The sequence below is a fragment of the Schistocerca piceifrons genome, chromosome 1, assembly GCF_021461385.2.
Source record: "Schistocerca piceifrons isolate TAMUIC-IGC-003096 chromosome 1, iqSchPice1.1, whole genome shotgun sequence".
NCBI lineage: Eukaryota > Metazoa > Arthropoda > Insecta > Orthoptera > Acrididae > Schistocerca > Schistocerca piceifrons.
Window position 1 is genome coordinate 131,848,575 of NC_060138.1, and position 20,116 is coordinate 131,868,690.

Genomic DNA, 20,116 nt, shown 5'->3' on the forward strand with positions numbered 1-20,116 from the left:
ACTTAGGAAAAATCTGTTAAATATCCGTAATACGTTTTGTGTATATCCGTAACACGTTTTGTGTATAAGGCATAGTTCATTATCTAAAATTGTTTATCGTGAGCACGTACTTTTGTTTTTTGGGTAATAAGTTCTTGTACACTACTTATGTACTATGTGTATGTAATTTGTTTGCTGTTTGTATATGTTTGTCAATTTATTATGTGTATGTGTTGTTATGTGTTACGTGTAATCAAATGACAAATCCTATATCACATGTGTGATCTATTGGATGCTAAATAAATAAATAAATAAATACAAGATCCCGAGTTCGAGTCCCGGTCAGGGCACATATTTTCAGCTGTCCCTGTTGATATTTCAGACATGTCTGAAAGAACAGGTACCATTTTCACATAGTGATTACTACGGTGAAACAAGCAAAGTACTGGACTCCTGCAGTGTCAAATGTGCATAGTGTTCAAAAATTTTGCAGCCTTGAGGTAGCAAACTGCAATGTGCACAATATTTTTGGCATTCTGGACAGAAGTCTTATACAGAACTGATTCAGAACTCTGTGGGAAGTGATTACGAGGTAACTGGTGTTTTCAGCCAAACACAAGGCTCACTCATGTTCCCTTAAGCTCTTTGTTAAGGATCTTTTACAAGAATATCTGATAATAGTAGAGGGTGTAGGTAATAGTTTGGCCAATAAACTTAATTATATGAGAATGACATAAGACACAATGCAGAGAATGAACCTCACACTACTACAGTACATGAGTTTTGCTTTTTTAAATGACAGACTGGAGGATTCTCCAATAATGGTAGTAAGTGTTTCACAGAATCACAAACAGTGACCGTCATAGTGTTGAGAGAGAAATTACTGGAAAGATGCTGGAGAGAAATTTATAAAACAGACAGGGTAGCTAGAAAATTTGTCTCTTTCTTGAACGTATTTCTACAGCACTTTGTGTCTTGTTTTCCTGTAAAACAAATAAGAGCAAAATTGAACAGAAATAATGATCAGGCATGGATAACTTCTGGAATTAAAGTATCTTGTGCTAAGAAGAAAGAGTTTTACATAATTCACAGGCAAAACTGCAGTAAGATTTAAAACTTCCAAAAATAAGGTAAAAACTAAGTGTAACATTATTAAAAAAGAAACAAACACATTATTTCTTTGTCCTTTGCTTATTTAATTTTTAATTTCAGTCATCTTTAGAGGATTTATCCCAAATAGTTTCATTATTCTTGCTATTTGTCCACTGCACTCTCCATTCATCTACAATCAAGTGGTGGTTAGTTGTGGTCCAGCCTGCGCACAAACAATGGAAATTAGGAACTGAAAATTTTTCTATACCTGTAGCGAGATAATTGTATTATGCACTTACCTGAAGCATGAAGTGCTTTTAAAAATTGGGAAAATTTTTCACTATGGGCTTCATTAAGCTTCTCAATGGCTGCTGTAGTGAACTGATGTGAATCAGCATTAGGTAAAGTAAAGAGGTAACCAAGTGGCCTTTTATTCTTTCTGGGAATCATTCCATGAGGAGGCTGTACAGAAGTTAAACAGAGAAAACTTAATGCTGATGTACAAAATCTCACTAAAATGGAAGTAATGAACATCAGTACCATTGTAAATACCTATTTTTAAAAAAAAAAAAAAAAAAAAAAAAAAAAAAAAAAAAAAAAAAAAAATGTGAAGAGCATGGTAGATAGACAACGTCTACCTAGACAAGTCTAAAGTTCAGATTTCTCTGCATTTTCATTTTCATTACGACACTCTCCCACGGAGAAGAAGTAAAAACTTTGAGGTTCGCCGATGACATTGTAATTCTGTCAGAGACAGCAAAGGACTTGGAAGAGCAGTTGAATGGAATGGACAGTGTCTTGAAAGGAGGATGTAAGATGAACATCAACAAAAGCAAAACGAGGATAATGGAATGTAGTCAAATTAAATCGGGTGATGCTGAGGGAATTAGATTAGGAAATGGGGAATTAGATTAGGAAATGAGACACTTAAAGTAGTAAAGGAGTTTTGCTATTGAGGGAGTAAAATAACTGATGATGGTCGAAGTAGAGAGGATATAAAATGTAGACTGGCAATGGTAAGGAAATCGTTTCTGAAGAAGAGAAATTTGTTAACATCGAATATAGATTTAAGTGTCAGGAAGTCGTTTCTGAAAGTATTTGTATGGAGTGTAGCCATGTATGGAAGTGAAACATGGACGATAACTAGTATGGACAAGAAGGGAATAGAAGCTTTCGAAATGTGGTGCTACAGAAGAATGCTGAAGATAAGGTGGGTAGATCACGTAACTAATGAGGAGGTATTGAATAGGATTGGGGAGAAGAGAAGTTTGTGGCACAACTTGACTAGAAGAAGGGATCGGTTGGTAGGACATGTTTTGAGGCATCAAGGGATCACAAATTTAGCATTGGAGGGCAGCGTGGAGGGTAAAAATCGTAGAGGGAGACCAAGAGATGAATACACTAAGCAGATTCAGAAGGTTGTAGGTTGCAGTAGGTACTGGGAGATGAAGGGGCTTGCACAGGATAGAGTAGCATGGAGAGCTGCATCAAACCAGTCTCAGGACTGAAGACCACCACAACAACAACAACAACAACAACAACTCTCCCATGGGACAAACTAACATGTGACCATTCATGCTTCATTTCTTTGTATATGTTCAGCACTCCCTATTAGTCCTGTTTTGTCTGGACCTTTGCACAGATGAGCAATATTCTAGGATGTGTAACAGAAGCAATGCCTTCATAGACAGACTGCATTTTCCCATTAGCCCACCAACGAACGGAGGTGTCACCTGCTTTACCTATGACTATGCATATGTGATCATATTGTTTCATATCGCCATAAACTGTTACACCCAGGTATTTGTATGGGTTAGCAGATTCCAGTTACTGGTGTTGTTGTCACTGTATACTATATTTCTGTATTTTGAGAAATAATATAATATTACATTTTTGAACATTTAAAGCAATTTTCCAATCTCTGCACCACTTTGAAATGTTATCAACATCTGATTGTGTGGCTACCATGAGCTGGTTGAACGCACTGCGCTACAAGTCTAATTCTAAAAAGAATTCATCAAAAAACTAGCAAAGTTTCCAGTCTTGTTTGTGTGTCTGTCAATAAACCTTATTGTGGTACCAAGACAAGATCTCACTGCCTGACACATGGCTTTTGGGAGGTGATGTCATAAAAGTGTATATACGAGGGCGGTTCAGAAAGTAACCTCCGATTGGTCACAGTGCGGGTTGTGGGGGGAGTAGCGACGCCATCTGTGCGTTCACGCACTCAACAGGTCAGTCGGCATCAAGCCGTGGTCGAGTGAACGTCGTACCTGCGCTAGTTTAGTTTTTGTGGCAGTTTGAAATGTGTGCTGCAATAGAAAACCCCGCCAAATGTGAAGTGCGTGCTGTCATAAGGTTTTTTACAGCCAAAGGATATTCTGCAGCAGCTATTCATCGTGAGCTTTGTGCCGTGTACGGACCAAGAGTTATGAGTGAAGGAGTTGTCCGTGAATGGGTACGTTTATTTAAAAGTGGACGAGAAAACGTTCATGATGAAGAGAGGAGTGGTAGACCATCACTGGTGACTGACGAACTCGTTCAGACAGTTGATGCAAAAGTTCGTGAAAATCGACGTTTCTCAATGTCGGAGTTGTCTACTGGTTTTCCACAGATTTCTAAGACTCTCTTGTACGAGATAGTGACAGCAAGATTGGGTTACCATAAGTTCTGTGCACAATGGGTGCCCAAAATTCTTACCGACCACCACAAAACTTAAAGAATGGCCTCTGCATTAGACTTTCTGTCACGTTATGAGGACGAAGGAGAACCATTGTTAAACAGAATCGTGACCAGTGACGAAACCTGGATTAAGTACGTGAACCCTGAGACGAAAGAACAATCAAAGATGTGGGCACATTCAAATTTGCCTACCAAACCAAGAAAAGCCTCACAAGATTTTTCTGCCAGAAAACTGATGGCAACGGTGTTTTGGGATGCCAAAGGGGTGTTGTTGGTTGAATTCATGGAACGTGGTACGACCATTAATCAAGACGTGTACTGTGAAACAATAAAAAAGTTACGACGGGCTATACAGAACAAACGCCGTGGTATGCTGACTTCCGGTATCGTTTTTTTGCACGATAATGCCCGTCCTCACTCTGCTCGCAGAACAACGGCCCTTCTTGAGTCCTTCAAGTGGGACGTTATCAACCATCCACCTTACAGCCCAGACCTGGCGCCAAGTGATTATCACCTCTTCATGCATTTGAAGAAATGGCTCGGGTCACAGCGGTTTGATGACGACGAAGAGCTCAAAGATGCGGTCACAGGCTGGCTCCAGGCACAAGCGGGTGATTTTTATGCAGAAGGAATTTCAAAGCTTGTGAAGAGATACGATAAGTGCCTCAATCGCTATGGAGACTATGTAGAAAAAAAGTGCAAAGATGTAGTTGTAAGATGTATATATTAAAATATTTTTATTTAACTTGGTGTATTTTTTTAAATCAACCGGAGGTTACTTTCTGAACGGCCCTCGTATAATTTCGGTGAGACAGACAATGACCTCTGCAGAGCAGATGCACACCAGGCTTGAATTATTATGGGAATCGGCAAAATGCCACAAGTAATAAGGATACTGGGTAAGGGGAACTACATTAGTAGTGTGTGGATAAGTTGTGAATTTGGATCTGGTAGGAGGTGTGCTAGGATAGTCCATGCAGTTGGCTCAGTGGTCATGGCGTCTGCCTAGTAAGTAGAAGACACAGGTTTGAATCCCAGTCTGGCACAAATATTCAGCTTTCCCCAATTAATGCCGGCTCGCAGCTGATGTCTGTAATACATTTGTGTCTTAATTCATAATGGCTATTCTTTCAGACATGTCTGAATGAACAGATTCCGTGTATATATTAAAACTATTTCTTATTTAAGATGTGATGCACTCATTGGCCGCTGACATGTGCTTGAATATGAGGGATGACACTAGTGCCAGCAAACATTTTCTGATACTACTGTTGGCTATATTTGGAAACATTCCACGTGGGAAAAATATATTTAAAAACAAAGATGATGTGACTTACCATACGAAAGCGCTGGCAGGTCGATAGAAACACAAACAGACACATACATACACACAAAATTCAAGCTTTCGCAACAAACTGTTGCCTCATCAGGAAAGAGGGAAGGAGAGGGAAAGACGAAAGGAAGTGGGTTTTAAGGGAGAGGGTAAGGAGTCATTCCAATCCCGGGAGCGGAAAGACTTACCTTAGGGGGAAAAAGGACGGGTATACACTCGCACACACACACATATCCATCCACACATATACAGACACAAGCAGACATATACAGAGGCAAAGAGTTTGGGCAGAGATGTCAGTCGAGGCGGAAGTGCAGCGACAAAGATGTTGTTGAATGACAGGTGAGGTATGAGTGGCGGCAACTTGAAATTAGCGGAGATTGAGGCCTGGTGGATAACGGGAAGAGAGGATATATTGAAGAGCAAGTTCCCATCTCTGGAGTTCGGATAGGTTGGTGTTAGTGGGAAGTATCCAGATAGCCCAGACGGTGTAACACTGTGCCAAGATGTGCTGGCCGTGCACCAAGGCATGTTTAGCCACAGGGTGATCCTCATTACCGACAAACACTGTCTGCCTGTGTCCATTCATGCGAATGGACAGTTTGTTGCTGGCCATTCCCACATAGAATGCGTCACAGTGTAGGCAGGTCAGTTGGTAGATCACGTGGGTGCTTTCACACGTGGCTCTGCCTTTGATCGTGTACACCTTCCGGGTTACAGGACTGGAGTAGGTGGTGTTGGGAGGGTGCATGGGACAGGTTTTACACCGGGGGCAGTTACAAGGCTAGGAGCCAGAGGGTAGGGAAGGTGGTTTGGGGATTTCATAGGTATGAACTAAGAGGTTACGAAGGTTAGGTGGAAAGACACTCTTGGTGGAGTGGGGAGGATTTCATGAAGGATGGATCTCATTTCCGGGCAGGATTTGAGGAAGTCGTATCCCTGCTGGAGAGCCACATTCAGAGTCTGATCCAGTCTCGGAAAGTATTCTGTCACAAGTGGGGCACTTTTGTGGTTCTTCTGTGGGAGGTTCTGGGTTTGAGAGGATGAGGAAGTGGCTCTGGTTATTTGCTTCTGTACCAGGTCGGGAGGGTAGTTGCAGGATGCAAAAGCTGTTGTCAGGTTGTTGGTGTAATGGTTCAGGGATTCCGGGCTGGAGCAGATTCGTTTGCCACGAAGACCTAGGCTGTAGGGAAGGGACCGTTTGATGTGGAATGGGTGGCAGCTGTCATAATGGAGGTACTGTTGCTTGTTGGTGGGTTTGATGAGGACGGACGTGTGAAGCTGGCCATTGGACAGATGGAGGTCAACATCAAGGAAAGTGGCATGGGATTTGGAGTAGGACCAGGTGAATCTGATGGAACCAAAGGAGTTGTGGTTGGAGAGGAAATTCTGGAGTTCTTCTTCACTGTGAGTCCAGATCATGAAGATGTCATCAATAAATCTGTACCAAACTTTGGGTTGGCAGGCCTGGGTAACCAAGAAGGCTTCCTCTAAGCGACCCATGAATAGGTTGGCGTACAAAGGGGCCATCCTGGTACCCATGGCTGTACCCTTTAATTGTTGGTATGTCTGGTCTTCAAAAGTGAAGAAGTTGTGGGTCAGGATGAAGCTGGCTAAGGTAATGAGGAAAGAGATTTTAGGTAGAGTGGATGGTTATTGGCGTGAAAGGAAGTGCTCCATCGCAGCAAGGCCCTGGACATGCGGGATATTTGTGTATAAGGAACTGGCATCAATGGTTACAAGGATGGTTTCCGGGGGTAACAGATTGGGTAAGGATTCCAGGCGTTCGAGAAAGTGGTTGGTGTCTTTGATGAAGGATGGGAGACTGCATGTAATGGGTTGAATGTATTGATCTACGTAGGCAGAGAAACGTTCTGTGGGGGCTTGGTAACCAGCTACAATGAGGGGGCCGGGATGATTGGGTTTGTGAATTTTAGGAAGAAGGTAGAAGGTAGGGGTGCGGGGTGTCGGTGGGGTCAGGAGGTTGATGGAGTCAGGTGAAAGGTTTTGTAGGGGGCCTAAGGTTCTGAGGATTCCTTGAAGCTCCACCTGGACATCAGGAATGGGATTACCTTGGCAAACTTTGTATGTGGTGTTGTCTGAAAGCTGACGCAGTCCCTCAGCCACATACTCCCGACGATCAAGTACCACGGTCGTGGAACCCTTGTCCGCTGGAAGAATGGCGATGGACCGGTCAGCCTTCAGATCACGGATAGCCTGGGCTTCAGCAGTGGTGATGTTGGGAGTAGGATTAAGGCTTTTTAAGAAGGATTGAGAGGCAAGGCTGGAAGTCAGAAATTCCTGGAAGGTTTGGAGAGGGTGATTTTGAGGAAGTTTGAGTTTTGAATAAACAGCCGCCTTTAGTGAATTAGCAGTCTAGTTAAAGGTTGATTAACTCTCTTCAGTAAATTGATTCCTTAGGATGGATAGGATGTGTGACTGCTGTGTACGGATGCAGGAGGAGCAGGCCACTGTTCGCGAACAGCTGAGCGTGTTGAGGGCCGTGGTCAGCCGTCTTCAGGCTGCTGCCTCGGAGTGTAGCGGCAGTGGGGAGTCTGGTGCGTCGCAAGGTACACCCCAGGTGTTACAAGCTTCACCCACTGTCCCTGCTATCGAGACATCTTCGCGTGTACTGGGCGCGGTTGGGCCACCCTCTCCCCAAGGGGAGTGGCGGGTTCAGCGGCGTTCGCGGCGCATGAGGCAGAGGGTCAATGTGGAGGCTGGCCGTGTGGCATTGCCCACTCTGCCTGTGAGTGGACATGTGGCTGCTCCTTCAGCAAGGTCCGAGCAGGCACACGGGGGGAGGGGTTTATTAGTTATTGGGAGCTCCAACGTTAGGCGGGTGATGGAGCCCCTTAGGGAAATAGCAGGAAGGTCGGGGAAGAAGGCCAGTGTTCACTCTGTCTGCTTGCTGGGGGTCTCATCCGAGATGTGGAGGAGGCCCTACCGGTGGCGATAGAGAGCACTGGGTGCACCCAACTGCAAATTGTTGCTCATGTCGGCACCAATGACTCCAGCTGTCTGGGTTCAGAGGTCATCCTCAGTTCGTACAGGCGGTTGGCGGAATTGGTGAAGGCGGAAAGCCTCGCTTGTGGGGTGAAATCAGAGCTAACTATTTGTAGTATCATTCCCAGAACCGATCGCGGTCCTCTGGTTTGGAGCCGAGGGGAAGCTTAAACCAGAGGCTCAGACGATTCTGCGGAGATCTGGAGTGCAAATTTCTCGACCTCCCCTATCGGGTGGAGAAATGTAGGTTCCCACTGAATAGGTCAGGCGTGCACTACATGCCGGAAGCGGCTACAAGGGTAGCGGAGTATGTATGGAGTGCACATGGGGGTTTTTTAGGTTAGAGAATCCCCTCCCTAGGCCCGACAAGACGCCTCCTGAGACGCAGCAAGGTAGGAGTAGGCAAAATGCAACAGGGAATAACAATATTAATGTGCTAATAGTAAACTGCAGGAGCGTCTACAGAAAGGTCCCAGAACTGCTCTCATTAATAAACGGTCACAACGCTCATATAGTACTAGGGACAGAAAGTTGGCTGAAACCAGATGTAAATAGTAATGAAATCCTAAACTCAGATTGGAATGTATACCGCAGAGACAGGCTGGACAGTGAAGGGGGAGGCGTGTTTATAGCGATAAGAAGTGCAATAGTATCGAAGGAAATTGACGGAGATCCGAAATGTGAAATGATTTGGGTGAAGGTCACGGTTAAAGCAGACTCAGACATGGTAATTGGATGTCTCTATAGGCCCGCTGGCTCAGCAGCTGTTGTGGCTGAGCACCTGAAGGATAATTTGGAAAATATTTCGAGTAGATTTCCCCACCATGTTATAGTTCTGGGTGAAGATTTTAATTTGCCGGATATAGACTGGGAGACTCAAACGTTCATAACGGGTGGCAGGGACAAAGAATCCAGTGAAATTTTTTTAAGTGCTTTATCTGAAAACAACCTTGAGCAGTTAAACAGAGAACCGACTCGTGGCGATAACATATTAGACCTTCTGGTGACAAACAGACCCGAACTATTTGAAAAAGTTAACGCAGAACAGGGAATCAGCGATCATAAAGTGGTTACGGCATCGATGATTTCAGCCGTAAATAGGAATATTAAAAAAGGTAGGAAGATTTTTCTGTTTAGAAAAAGTGACAAAAAGCAGATTTCAGAGTACCTGTTGGCTTAACACAAAAGTTTTGTCTCAAGTACAGATAGTGTTGAGGATCAGTGGACAAAGTTCAAAACTGTCGTACATAATGCGTTAGATGAGTATGTGCCAAGCAAGATCGTAAGAGATGGAAAAGAGCCACCGTGGTAAAACAACCGAGTTAGAAAACTGCTGCGGAAGCAAAGGGAACTTCACAGCAAACATAAACATAGCCAAAGCCTTGCAGACAAACAAAAATTACGCGAAGTGAAATGTACTGTGAGGAGGGCTATGCGAGAGGCGTTCAATGAATTCGAAAGTAAAGTTCTATGTACTGACTTGGCGGAAAATCCTAAGAAATTTTGGTCTTATGTCAAAGCGGTAGGTGGATCAAAACAAAATGTCCAGACACTCTGTGACCAAAATGGTACTGAAACAGAGGATGACAGACGAAAGGCCGAAATACTAAATGTCTTTTTCCAAAGTTGTTTCACAGAGGAAGATTGCACTGTAGTTCCTTCTCTAGATTGTTGCACAGATGACAAAATGGTAGATATCGAAATAGACGACAGAGGGATAGAGAAACAATTAAAATCGCTCAAAAGAGGAAAGGCCTCTGGACCTGATGGGATACCAGTTCAATTTTACACAGAGTACGCGAAGGAACTTGCTCCCCTTCTTGCAGCGGTGTACCGTAGGTCTCTAGAAGAGCGTAGCGTTCCAAAGGATTGGAAAAGGGCACAGGTCATCCCCATTTTCAAGAAGGGATGTCGAGCAGATGTGCAGAACTATAGACCTATATCTCTAACGTCGATCAGTTGTAGAATTTTGGAACACGTATTGTGTTCGAGTATAATGACTTTTCTGGAGACTAGAAATCTACTCTGTAGGAATCAGCATGGGTTTCGAAAAAGACGGTCATGTGAAACCCAGCTCGCGCTATTCGTCCACGAGACTCAGAGGGCCATAGACACGCGTTCACAGGTAGATGCCGTGTTTCTTGACTTCCGCAAGGCGTTCGATACAGTTCCCCACAGTCGTTTAATGAACAAAGTAAGAGCATATGGACTATAAGACCAATTGTGTGATTGGATTGAGGAGTTCCTAGATAACAGGACGCAGCATGTCATTCTCAATGGAGAGAAGTCTTCCGAAGTAAGAGTGATTTCAGGTGTGCCGCAGGGGAGTGTCATAGAACCGTTGCTATTCACAATATACATAAATGACCTTGTGGATGACATCGGAAGTTCACTGAGGCTTTTTGCTGTGGTGTATCGAGAGGTTGTAACAATGGAAAATTGTACTGAAATGCAGGAGGATCTGCAGCGAATTGACGCATGGTGCAGTGAATGGCAATTGAATCTCAATGTAGACAAGTGTAATGTGCTGCGAATACACAGAAAGATAGATCCTTTATCATTTAGCTACAAAATAGCAGGTCAGCAACTGGAAGCAGTTAATACCATAAATTAACTGGGAGTACGCATTAGGAGTGATTTAAAATGGAATGATCATATAATGTTGATCGTCGGTAAAGCAGATGCCAGACTGAGATTCATTGGAAGAATCCTAAGGAAATGCAATCCGAAAACAAAGGAAGTAGGTTACAGTATGCTTGTTCGCCCACTGCTTGAATACTGCTCAGCAGTGTGGGATCCGTACCAGATAGGGTTGATAGAAGATATAGAGAAGATCCAACGCAGAGCAGCGCGCTTCGTTACAGGATCATTTAGTAATCGCGAAAGCGTTACGGAGATGATAGATAAACTCCAGTGGAAGACTCTGCAGGAGAGACGCTCAGTAGCTCGGTACGGGCTTTTGTCAAAGTTTTGAGAACATACCTTCACCGAAGAGTCAAGCAGTATATTGCTCCCTCCTACATATATCTCGCGAAGAGACCATGAGGATAAAATCAGAGAGATTAGAGCCCACACAGAGGCATACCAACAATCCTTCTTTCCACGAACAATACGAGACTGGAATAGAAGGGAGAACCGATAGAGGTACTCAAGGTACCCTCCGCCAGACACCGTCAGGTGGCTTGCGGAGTATGGATGTAGATGTAGATGTAGATGTAGGTCCCGCTGTGACAGAGGACGGAACTGTTCCAGGCAGGGTTCAATTTGGATAGTGTCTTGGCGAGTTGGATCATTAGGGGTAGGATTAGGATCATTTTTCTTCGTGGCAAAGTGATACTTCCAGCAGAGAGTATGAGTGTAGGACAGTAAATCTTTGACGAGGGCTGTTTGGTTGAATCTGGGAGTGGGGCTGAAGATGAGGCCTTTGGATAGGACAGAGGTTTCGGATTGGGAGAGAGGTTTGGAGGAAAGGTTAACTACTGAATTAGGGTGTTGTGGTACCAGACTGTGCTGATTGGAATTTTGAGGTTTTGGAGGGAGTGGAGCTGGAAGTGGGAGATTGAGTAGATGGGAGAGACTGGGTTTGTGTGCAATGAGAGGAGGTTGAGGTTTGCTGGAAAGGTTGTGAAGGGTGAGTGAGTTGCCTTTCCGGAGGTGGGAAACCAGGAGATTGGATAGCTTTTTGAGGTGAAGGGTGGCATGCTGTTCTAATTTGCGGTTGGCCTGTAGGAGGATACTCTGAATTGCCAGTGTGGATGTGGGAGAGGAAAGATTGAGGACTTTTATTAAGGATAGGAGTTGACGGGTGTGTTCATTGGCTGAGTTGATGTGTAGGTGAAGGATTAGGTGGGTGAGGGCAATGGACTGTTCAGTTTGGAACTGGTATAGGGACTGATGGAAAGAAGGGTTGCAGCTAGAGATGGGAACTGTAAGTGTGAGTCCTTTGGGGGTAATGCCAAATGTCAGACAAGCCTGAGAAAATAAAATATGAGAGCGTAATCTCGCTAGGGTGAAGGCATGTTTGCGGAGGGAATGTAAATAAAACTTAATGGGGTCATTGTGGGGGTGTTGTGAGGGTGACATGGTATTAGAAGGTGGAAAGTGTAACATGAGGTTGAAATGAAAATGAAAATAACTGGAGAAAGTAACTGGAGATCTGTTGTGAAAAAAGGCGAAAAAGTGTTGGTTAAAGCTGGGCTATGTTGATCCTGTGGTGAACTTGGGTTGGTAGACAACGATGTGCACAAAGGTTAGGTGGTTGTGTTGCCGCCAAAACACGTTAAAGGATGGAGAAATTCGGGAAAATCTCGAAAAAACTGCGTGTAAATGTATTAAAAGGAGTGGTTTTGTGGTGGCAGAATATGAAAATGATGCTAACAATTGTCTGGCGAAGAAATAATGACGTTAAAACCCGTGGGAAGCGGCTAAAAATTATGAGTGGTGTGCAAAAAACGGAAATGGAGATAAAGCGAAAGTTATCAGAACCAGACGAAATGGTTGTTTAATAGGTGAAAGGAACTGTTTGTGGACTAGAAACGGTGGATTTTATAGCAGCGGTAGTGTTGGAAGCGGAAAAAAAATGTTTTTGGTTATGGTTTGGAAGTGGGTGACGTATTGTTGAGTATATATAGGCGGGATAAAATTTTATAGTAGATAACAGTAAAAAGGAGAGGGTGAATACAAAGTGAAACTACTGGCAAAAACAAAAGGAGAAAATAAGACGACAGAAAAGATTTCAAAATGCAACAGTGACAATAACAAACGTAATTGTTGGGTTCAAATTAATGATATGAATACAATTGAAGGAAACATTCGACATGGGAAAAAATATATCTAAAAAACAAAGATGATGTGACTTACCAAACGAAAGCACTGGCACGTCGATAGACACACAAACAAACACAAACATACACACCAAATTCTAGCTTTCGCAACCAACTGTTGCCTCATCAGGAAAGAGGGAAGGAGAGGGAGAGACGAAAGGACTTGGGTTTTAAGGGAGAGGGTATGGAGTCATTCCAATCCCGGGAGCGGAAAGACTTACCTTAGGGGGAAAATGGACGGGTATACACTCGCACACACACACATATCCATCCACACATATGCAGACACAAGCAGACATATACAGAGGCAAAGAGTTTGGGCAGAGATGTCAGTCGAGGCGGAAGTGCAGAGGCAAAGATGTTGTTGAATGACAGGTGAGGTATGAGTGGCGGCAACTTAAAATTAGCGGAGATTGAGGCCTGGTGGATAACGGGAAGAGAGGATATATTGAAGAGCAAGTTCCCATCTCTGGAGTTCAGATAGGTTGGTGTTAGTGGGAAGTATCCAGATAGCCCCGAAGGTGTAACACTGTGCCAAGATGTGCTGGCCATGCACCAAGGCATGTTTAGCCACAGGGTGATCCTCATTACCAACAAACACTGTCTGCCTGTGTCCATTCATGCGAATGGACAGTTTGTTGCTGGTCATTCCCACATAGAATGCATCACAGTGTAGGCAGGTCAGTTGGTAGATCACGTGGGTGCTTTCACACGTGGCTCTGCCTTTGATCGTGTACACCTTCCGGGTTACAGGTCTGGAGTAGGTGGTGTTGGGAGGGTGCATGGGACAGATTTTACACCGAGGGGCGGTTACAAGGGTAGGAGCCAGAGGGTAGGGAAGGTGGTTTGGGGATTTCAAGGGATGAACTAAGAGGTTACGAAGGTTAGGTGGAAGGCGGAAAGACACTCTTGGTGGAGTGGGGAGGATTTCGTGAAGGATAGATCTCATTTCCGGGCAGGATTTGAGGAAGTCGTATCCCTGCTGGAGAGCCACATTCAGAGTCTGATCCAGTCCCGGAAAGTTTCCTGTCACAAGTGGGGCACTTTTGTGGTTCTTTTGTGGGAGGTTCTGGGTTTGAGAGGATGAGGAAGTGGCTCTGGTTATTTGCTTCTGTACCAGGTCGGGAGGGTAGTTGTGGGATGCGAAAGCTGTTGTCAGGCTGTTGGTGTAATGGTTCAGGGATTCCGGACTGGAGCAGATTCGTTTGCCATGAAGTCCTAGGCTGTAGGGAAGGGACCGTTTGATGTGGAATGGGTGGCAGCTGTCATAATGGAGGTACTGTTGCTTGTTGGTGGGTTTGATGTGGACGGACGTGTGAAGCTGGCCATTGGACAGGTGCAGGTCAACATCAAGGAAAGTGGCATGGGATTTGGAGTAGGACCAGATGAATCTGATGGAATCAGAGGAGTTGAGGTTGGAGAGGAAATTCTGGAGTTCTTCTTCACTTTGAGTGCAGATCATGAAGATGTCATCAAAAAATCTGCACCAAACTTTGGGTTGGCAGGCCTGGGTAACCAAGAAGGCTTCCTCTAAGCGACCATGAATAGGCTGGCGTACGAAGGGGCCATCCTGGTACCCATGGCTGTTTCCTTTAATTTTTGGTATGTCTGGTCTTCAAAAGTGAAGAAGTTGTGGGTCAGGATGAAGCTGGCTAAGGTAATGAGGAAAGAGGTTTTAGGTAGGATGGAAGGTGATTGACGTGAAAGGAAGTGCTCCATCGCAGCGAGGCCCAGGACATGCGGGATATTTGTGTATAAGGAAGTGGCATTAATGGTTACAAGGATGGTTTCCGGGGGGTATCGGATTGGGTAAGGATTCCAGGCGTTCGAGAAAGTGGTTGGTGTCTTTGATGAAGGATGGGAGACTGCATGAAATGGGTTGAAGGTGTTGATCTACATAGGCAGAGATACGTTCTTAGGCCCCCTACAAAACCTTTCACCTGACTCCATCAACCTCCTGACCCCACAGACAGCCCGCACCCCTACCTTCTACCTTCTTCCTAAAATTCACAAACCCAGTCATCCCGGCCGCCACATTGTAGCTGGTTACCACAGAACGTATCTCTGCCTACATAGATTAACACCTTCAACCCATTACATGCAGTCTCCCACCCTTCATCAAAGACACCAACCACTTTCTCGAACGCCTGGAATCCTTACCCAATCTGTTACCCCCAGAAACCATCCTTGTAACCATTGATGCCACTTCCTTATACACAAATATCCCACATGTCCAGGGCCTCGCTGCGATGGAGCACTTCCTTTCACGCCAATCACCTTCCACCCTACCTAAAACCTCTTTCCTCATTACCTTAGCCAGCTTCATCCTGACCCACAACTTCTTCACTTTTGAAGACCAGACATACCAACAATTAAAGGGAACAGCCATGGGTACCAGGATGGCCCCTTCGTACGCCAACCTATTCATGGGTCGCTTAGAGGAAGCCTTCTTGGTTACCCAGGCCTGCCAACCCAAAGTTTGGTACAGATTTTTTGATGACTTCTTCATGATCTGGACTCACAGTGAAGAAGAACTCCAGAATTTCCTCTCCAACCTCAACTCCTTTGGTTCCATCAGATTCACCTGGTCCTACTCCAAATCCCATGCCACTTTCCTTGATGTTGACCTCCACCTGTCCAATGGCCAGCTTCACACGTCCGTCCACATCAAACCCACCAACAAGCAACAGTACCTCCATTATGACAGCTGCCACCCATTCCACATCAAACGGTCCCTTCCCTACAGCCTAGGTCTTCGTGGCAAACGAATCTGCTCCAGTCCGGAATCCCTGAACCATTACACCAACAACCTGACAACAGCTTTTGCATCCCGCAACTACCCTCCCGACCTGGTACAGAAGCAAATAACCAGAGCCACTTCCTCATCCTCTCAAACCCAGAACCTCCCACAGAAGAACCACAAAAGTGCCCCACTTGTGACAGAATACTTTCCGAGACTGGATCAGACTCTGAATGTGGCTCTCCAGCAGGGATACGACTTCCTCAAATCCTGCCCGGAAATGAGATCTTTCCTTCACGAAATCCTCCCCACTCCACCAAGAGTGTCTTTCCACCGTCCACCTAACCTTAGTAACCTCTTAGTTCATCCCTTGAAATCCCCAAACCACCTTCCCTACCCTCTGGCTCCTAGCCTTCTAACCGCCCCCAGTGTAAAACCTGTCCCATGCACCCTCCCAACACCACCTACTCCAGTCCTGTAACCCGGAAGGTGTACACGATCAAAGGCAGAGCCACGTGTGAAAGCACCCACGTGTTCTACCAACTGACCTGCCTACACTGTGACGCATTCTATGTGGGAATGACCAGCAACAAACTGTCCATTCGCATGAATGGACACAGGCGGACAGTGTTTGTTGGTAATGAGGATCACCCTGTGGCTAAACATGCCTTGGTGCACGGCCAGCACATCTTGGCACAGTGTTACACCGTCTGGGCTATCTGGATACTTCCCACTAACACCAACCTATCCGAACTCCGGAGATGGGAACTTGCTCTTCAATATATCCTCTCTTCCCGTTATCCACCACGCCTCAATCTCCGCTAATTTTAAGTTGCCGCCACTCATACCTCACCTGTCATTCAACAACATCTTTGCCGCTGCACTTCCGCCTCGACTGACATCTCTGCCCAAACTCTTTGCCTCTGTATATGTCTGCTTGTGTCTGTATATGTGTGGATGGATATGTGTGTGTGTGCGAGTGTATACCCGTCCTTTTTTCCCCCTAAGGTAAGTCTTGCCGCTCCCGGGATTGGAATGACTCCTTACCCTCTCCCTTAAAACCCACATCCTTTCATCCTTTCGTCTTTCCCTCTCCTTCCCTCTTTCCTGATGAGGCAATAGTTTGTTGCGAAAGCTTGAATTTTGTGTGTTTGTTTGTGTGTCTTTCGACCTGCCAGCGCTTTCGTTCGGTAAGTCACATCATCTTTGTTTTTTGATAAATTTTACCCACGTGGAATGTTTTCCTCTATTTTATATATGTATATACTGCAACCGTGTCAGATGTGTCGTAAATACTTCATGAAATGAAAATGTTGCTTGTCCTACATCAACAAAATGTTGAAGTTGCAAAAATGTAAAAAGCACCTTTCATAATTTCTTTTTAAACATCAATTAGTAAAATGCTTATTTCTGAAATTTTTTATAGCTCCAAATAAGGAGATAAATCCATAGCAATTATGGACAATCTGTAACATTTGGCAGCCATGCTACAGTATGGAATCAAAGTTTGAATATTACTCATTCTTCCAGCATAGATAAAGGGAGCAAATGATTTGATTCTTTTTGCATTAGATGTTGTCTATGATGCACCTTAAGGGGTTTATGAAGGCGCCAATTAGATCATGGGCAGTTCCTGAGAAAACCTGCTAAAAGTGTTTCCACCATTTTTTGTCATAAGCATATCTAAATAACTAACCACAGTAAGTTACTCAATTTTTTATGGTATACTCGCTAGGATTTATCTAGAAGTGTCATCTTCCAGTTCCCAAAAATTTTTATCCATCATTGAGAAACATCCCAAAATCATGGTTTTCAGCTAGCAAAACTGAGCCATGGATTCAAAAACAATCATGCACAGTAAATGGCTGAAATTTTTACGATATATTCTTAAGATCCCAATCTACAACAACCTTGAAAATTCCATTTCTGAAGTATGAGGACATCTAGTGAACATCTTGAAAACTAAATAAGAGTTGTTTGAACTAAGATATCAAAGATGACATTAGTAGTACTGCTGGGCAGATAAAACACTTTCTTAATTTCCCCAGTATTGAAATTTTATTCCCTACAAATTTTCCCAAGGTTTCTGTTTCCCCTAAAAGTTCCTAAAAATATTTTTCTGCAAAATGGTGAAAAAAAGGAATGATCTGGAGTCAATGAGAATAGGAACATAATTCCTGGCTTGCTACCACTAAATGCTGGTATGCAGTGCTAGCATTTGTTTTTGCTCTGTCTGTAGAGTTCCTGCACCAAATGGAGAGCACAGACAGCAAAATTTATGAAATTTTCACCCTCTATATGGCAGAGGAGTGGCTTTGGGATGATCTGAGTCACAGTTACAATAGGATTCGTTATCCGACTTTGGAAAAATTTGTCTTCAGCAAGTTACACCAGTAGCTGCCATACAAAAGGGTGGCTGGGAAAAAGCAATTTTACGATGCTTTCTACAAGGCAGAAATGAATGGTTGTAGGAGGCAGCAGTCAGTAGTAAACATGGATGTGGCAGTGGGATCACCAATTGTAGATGCCCTCAACACATTCATTCGAAGTATGAGTGGAATTGAGAGGCTGAAGAAGTTTTCTTTATTGCGACTGGTACTTTACATTCATTTTAATATCAAAATAAAAATAAATATAAGATCAATTAAACCCATCTTGATTATTTAGTCTAGGAAAATGTATGAACTATAGTGTTTGAAGACTTAAATCAGGCTACTAATTTTTAAAATTTCCTGGCGGTGAAGAGGTGGAGATGAGGGATGACCCACCTCCATATTTGCCATGTGATTACTGAGACAGCCTCTTATCAAGGTAGGCAGCTATGCTGTAGGGTAGTTCCAGTAGTCCTAGGACTACCCAAATCACTTGACCCTACATCACACGTAGAACCTGAGGTATGAGCCCTGGAAAAATCCTGTTTTTATGCTGTGCAGGGTGTATTGGAACATATTGGTAGCACATGCTGTCATATGAATGCTAATTTTGAGTATTGATTTTTGTTGTATTACTTTGACAACTCCACAATCATTGAGAGATGATCCTTGCATCAAATAAATTAATAAACAACTGATCAGACCACTGTCAGATTGTTCATAGATGATGCTGTTGTCTACAGGAAGGTATTGCTGTAGAAATGAAAAAGACTTGGACAGAATTTCCATTTAGTGTAATGGAGGGAAGCCCTCTTTAAATGTGTAACAAAACACCCATAAAAAAAGAAAGTACCTAACAGAAGCAAGTTTCAAAATTAGTGATAACTTACAGAGCTCATCAAATTGTTTAAATATTTACAGATAATACTAAAAAGTCATATGAAATATGTGAAATGGGATGAAGACATGAAATTAGTAGAAAAAAGATGAATATAAAACATGGATTTGTTGGTAGGGTTCTGAGAAAGTGTTATGCATCAGATACTAGAGTGACTGGTTCTAGAACACTGCTCAAGCACTTTTAGTCCTTATGAAGCAGACATGAGAGCAGATATCAAACAAATTCAGAGACAGACTGCTTTGATTATAACATGTTACTACAGAATGTGAAAAAGTGTAACAGCAATGCTCAAGGGCATTAAATGGGAATCTCTGGAACAAAAGTAATGTTGTTCTCAAGAGTCCCCGCCAGGTAAATTTAGAAAAGGACCAGTATTTGAGAAAGAATGTGCACTAATAAGCTGCCACCATCATATAACTCTCATGGAGATCGTGATAATATGATAAAGACAGACCAGAGCACTTCCCAATGCAAATAAACACACTTTTTTTCTTACTGAATGCACAAATGTAACATAAAAATTATTAACATTGGTACAATGTATCTTCCAGCATGCACTGTATAGAGGGTTGCAAAGTATTGATTAAAAAAATAAAATATATAACTATCTTAAAAAAAACTGGCGACTGCATTTACAAGCGCAGTATAAATTTGAAAACTGAATAAATCACGGAATAATGTAGATAGAGAGGAACAAATTGACACACATGCTTGAAATGACATGGGGTTTTATTAGAACCAAAAAAATACAAAAGTTCAAAAAATGTCCGACAGATGGCGTTTCATCTGATCAGAACAGCAATAGTTAGCATCACAAAGTAAGACAAAGCAAAGATGATGTTCTTTATAGGAAATGCTCAATATGTTCACCATCATTACTCAACAACAGCTGTAGTCAAGGAATAATGTTGTGAACAGCACTGTAAAGCATGTCCAGAGTTATGGTGAGGCATTGGCGTTGGATGTTGTCTTTCAGCATCCCTAGAGATGTCGGTCGATCACGATACACTTGCAACTTCAGGTAACCCCAAAGCCAATAATCGCACGGACTGAGGTCTGGAGACCTGGGAGGCCAAGCATGATGAAAGTGGCGGCTGAGCACACGATCATTACCAAATGATGCGCGCAAGAGATCTTTCACGTGTCTATCAAGGAACGCCTCAGTGCCAACAAAACAGTAGTGTATGG

General features: G+C 43.6%; 1 protein-coding gene across 1 annotated transcript in view; it reads right to left on the reverse strand.

Annotated features, from left to right (window-relative positions):
• Positions 1–1,013: 1,013 nt before the first annotated feature.
• LOC124792281 (RUS family member 1) overlaps positions 1,014–20,116 on the reverse strand; it is a 138,278-nt gene continuing 119,175 nt past the window's right edge. Inside the window, exons 8-9 of the mRNA XM_047257927.1 lie at positions 1,371–1,533; positions 1,014–1,294 (exon numbers count right to left, since the gene is read on the reverse strand). Coding sequence (XP_047113883.1) covers positions 1,188–1,294; positions 1,371–1,533 — 270 coding nt within the window. The 3' untranslated portion in view covers positions 1,014–1,187. The remainder of the gene's footprint in view (positions 1,295–1,370; positions 1,534–20,116) is intronic.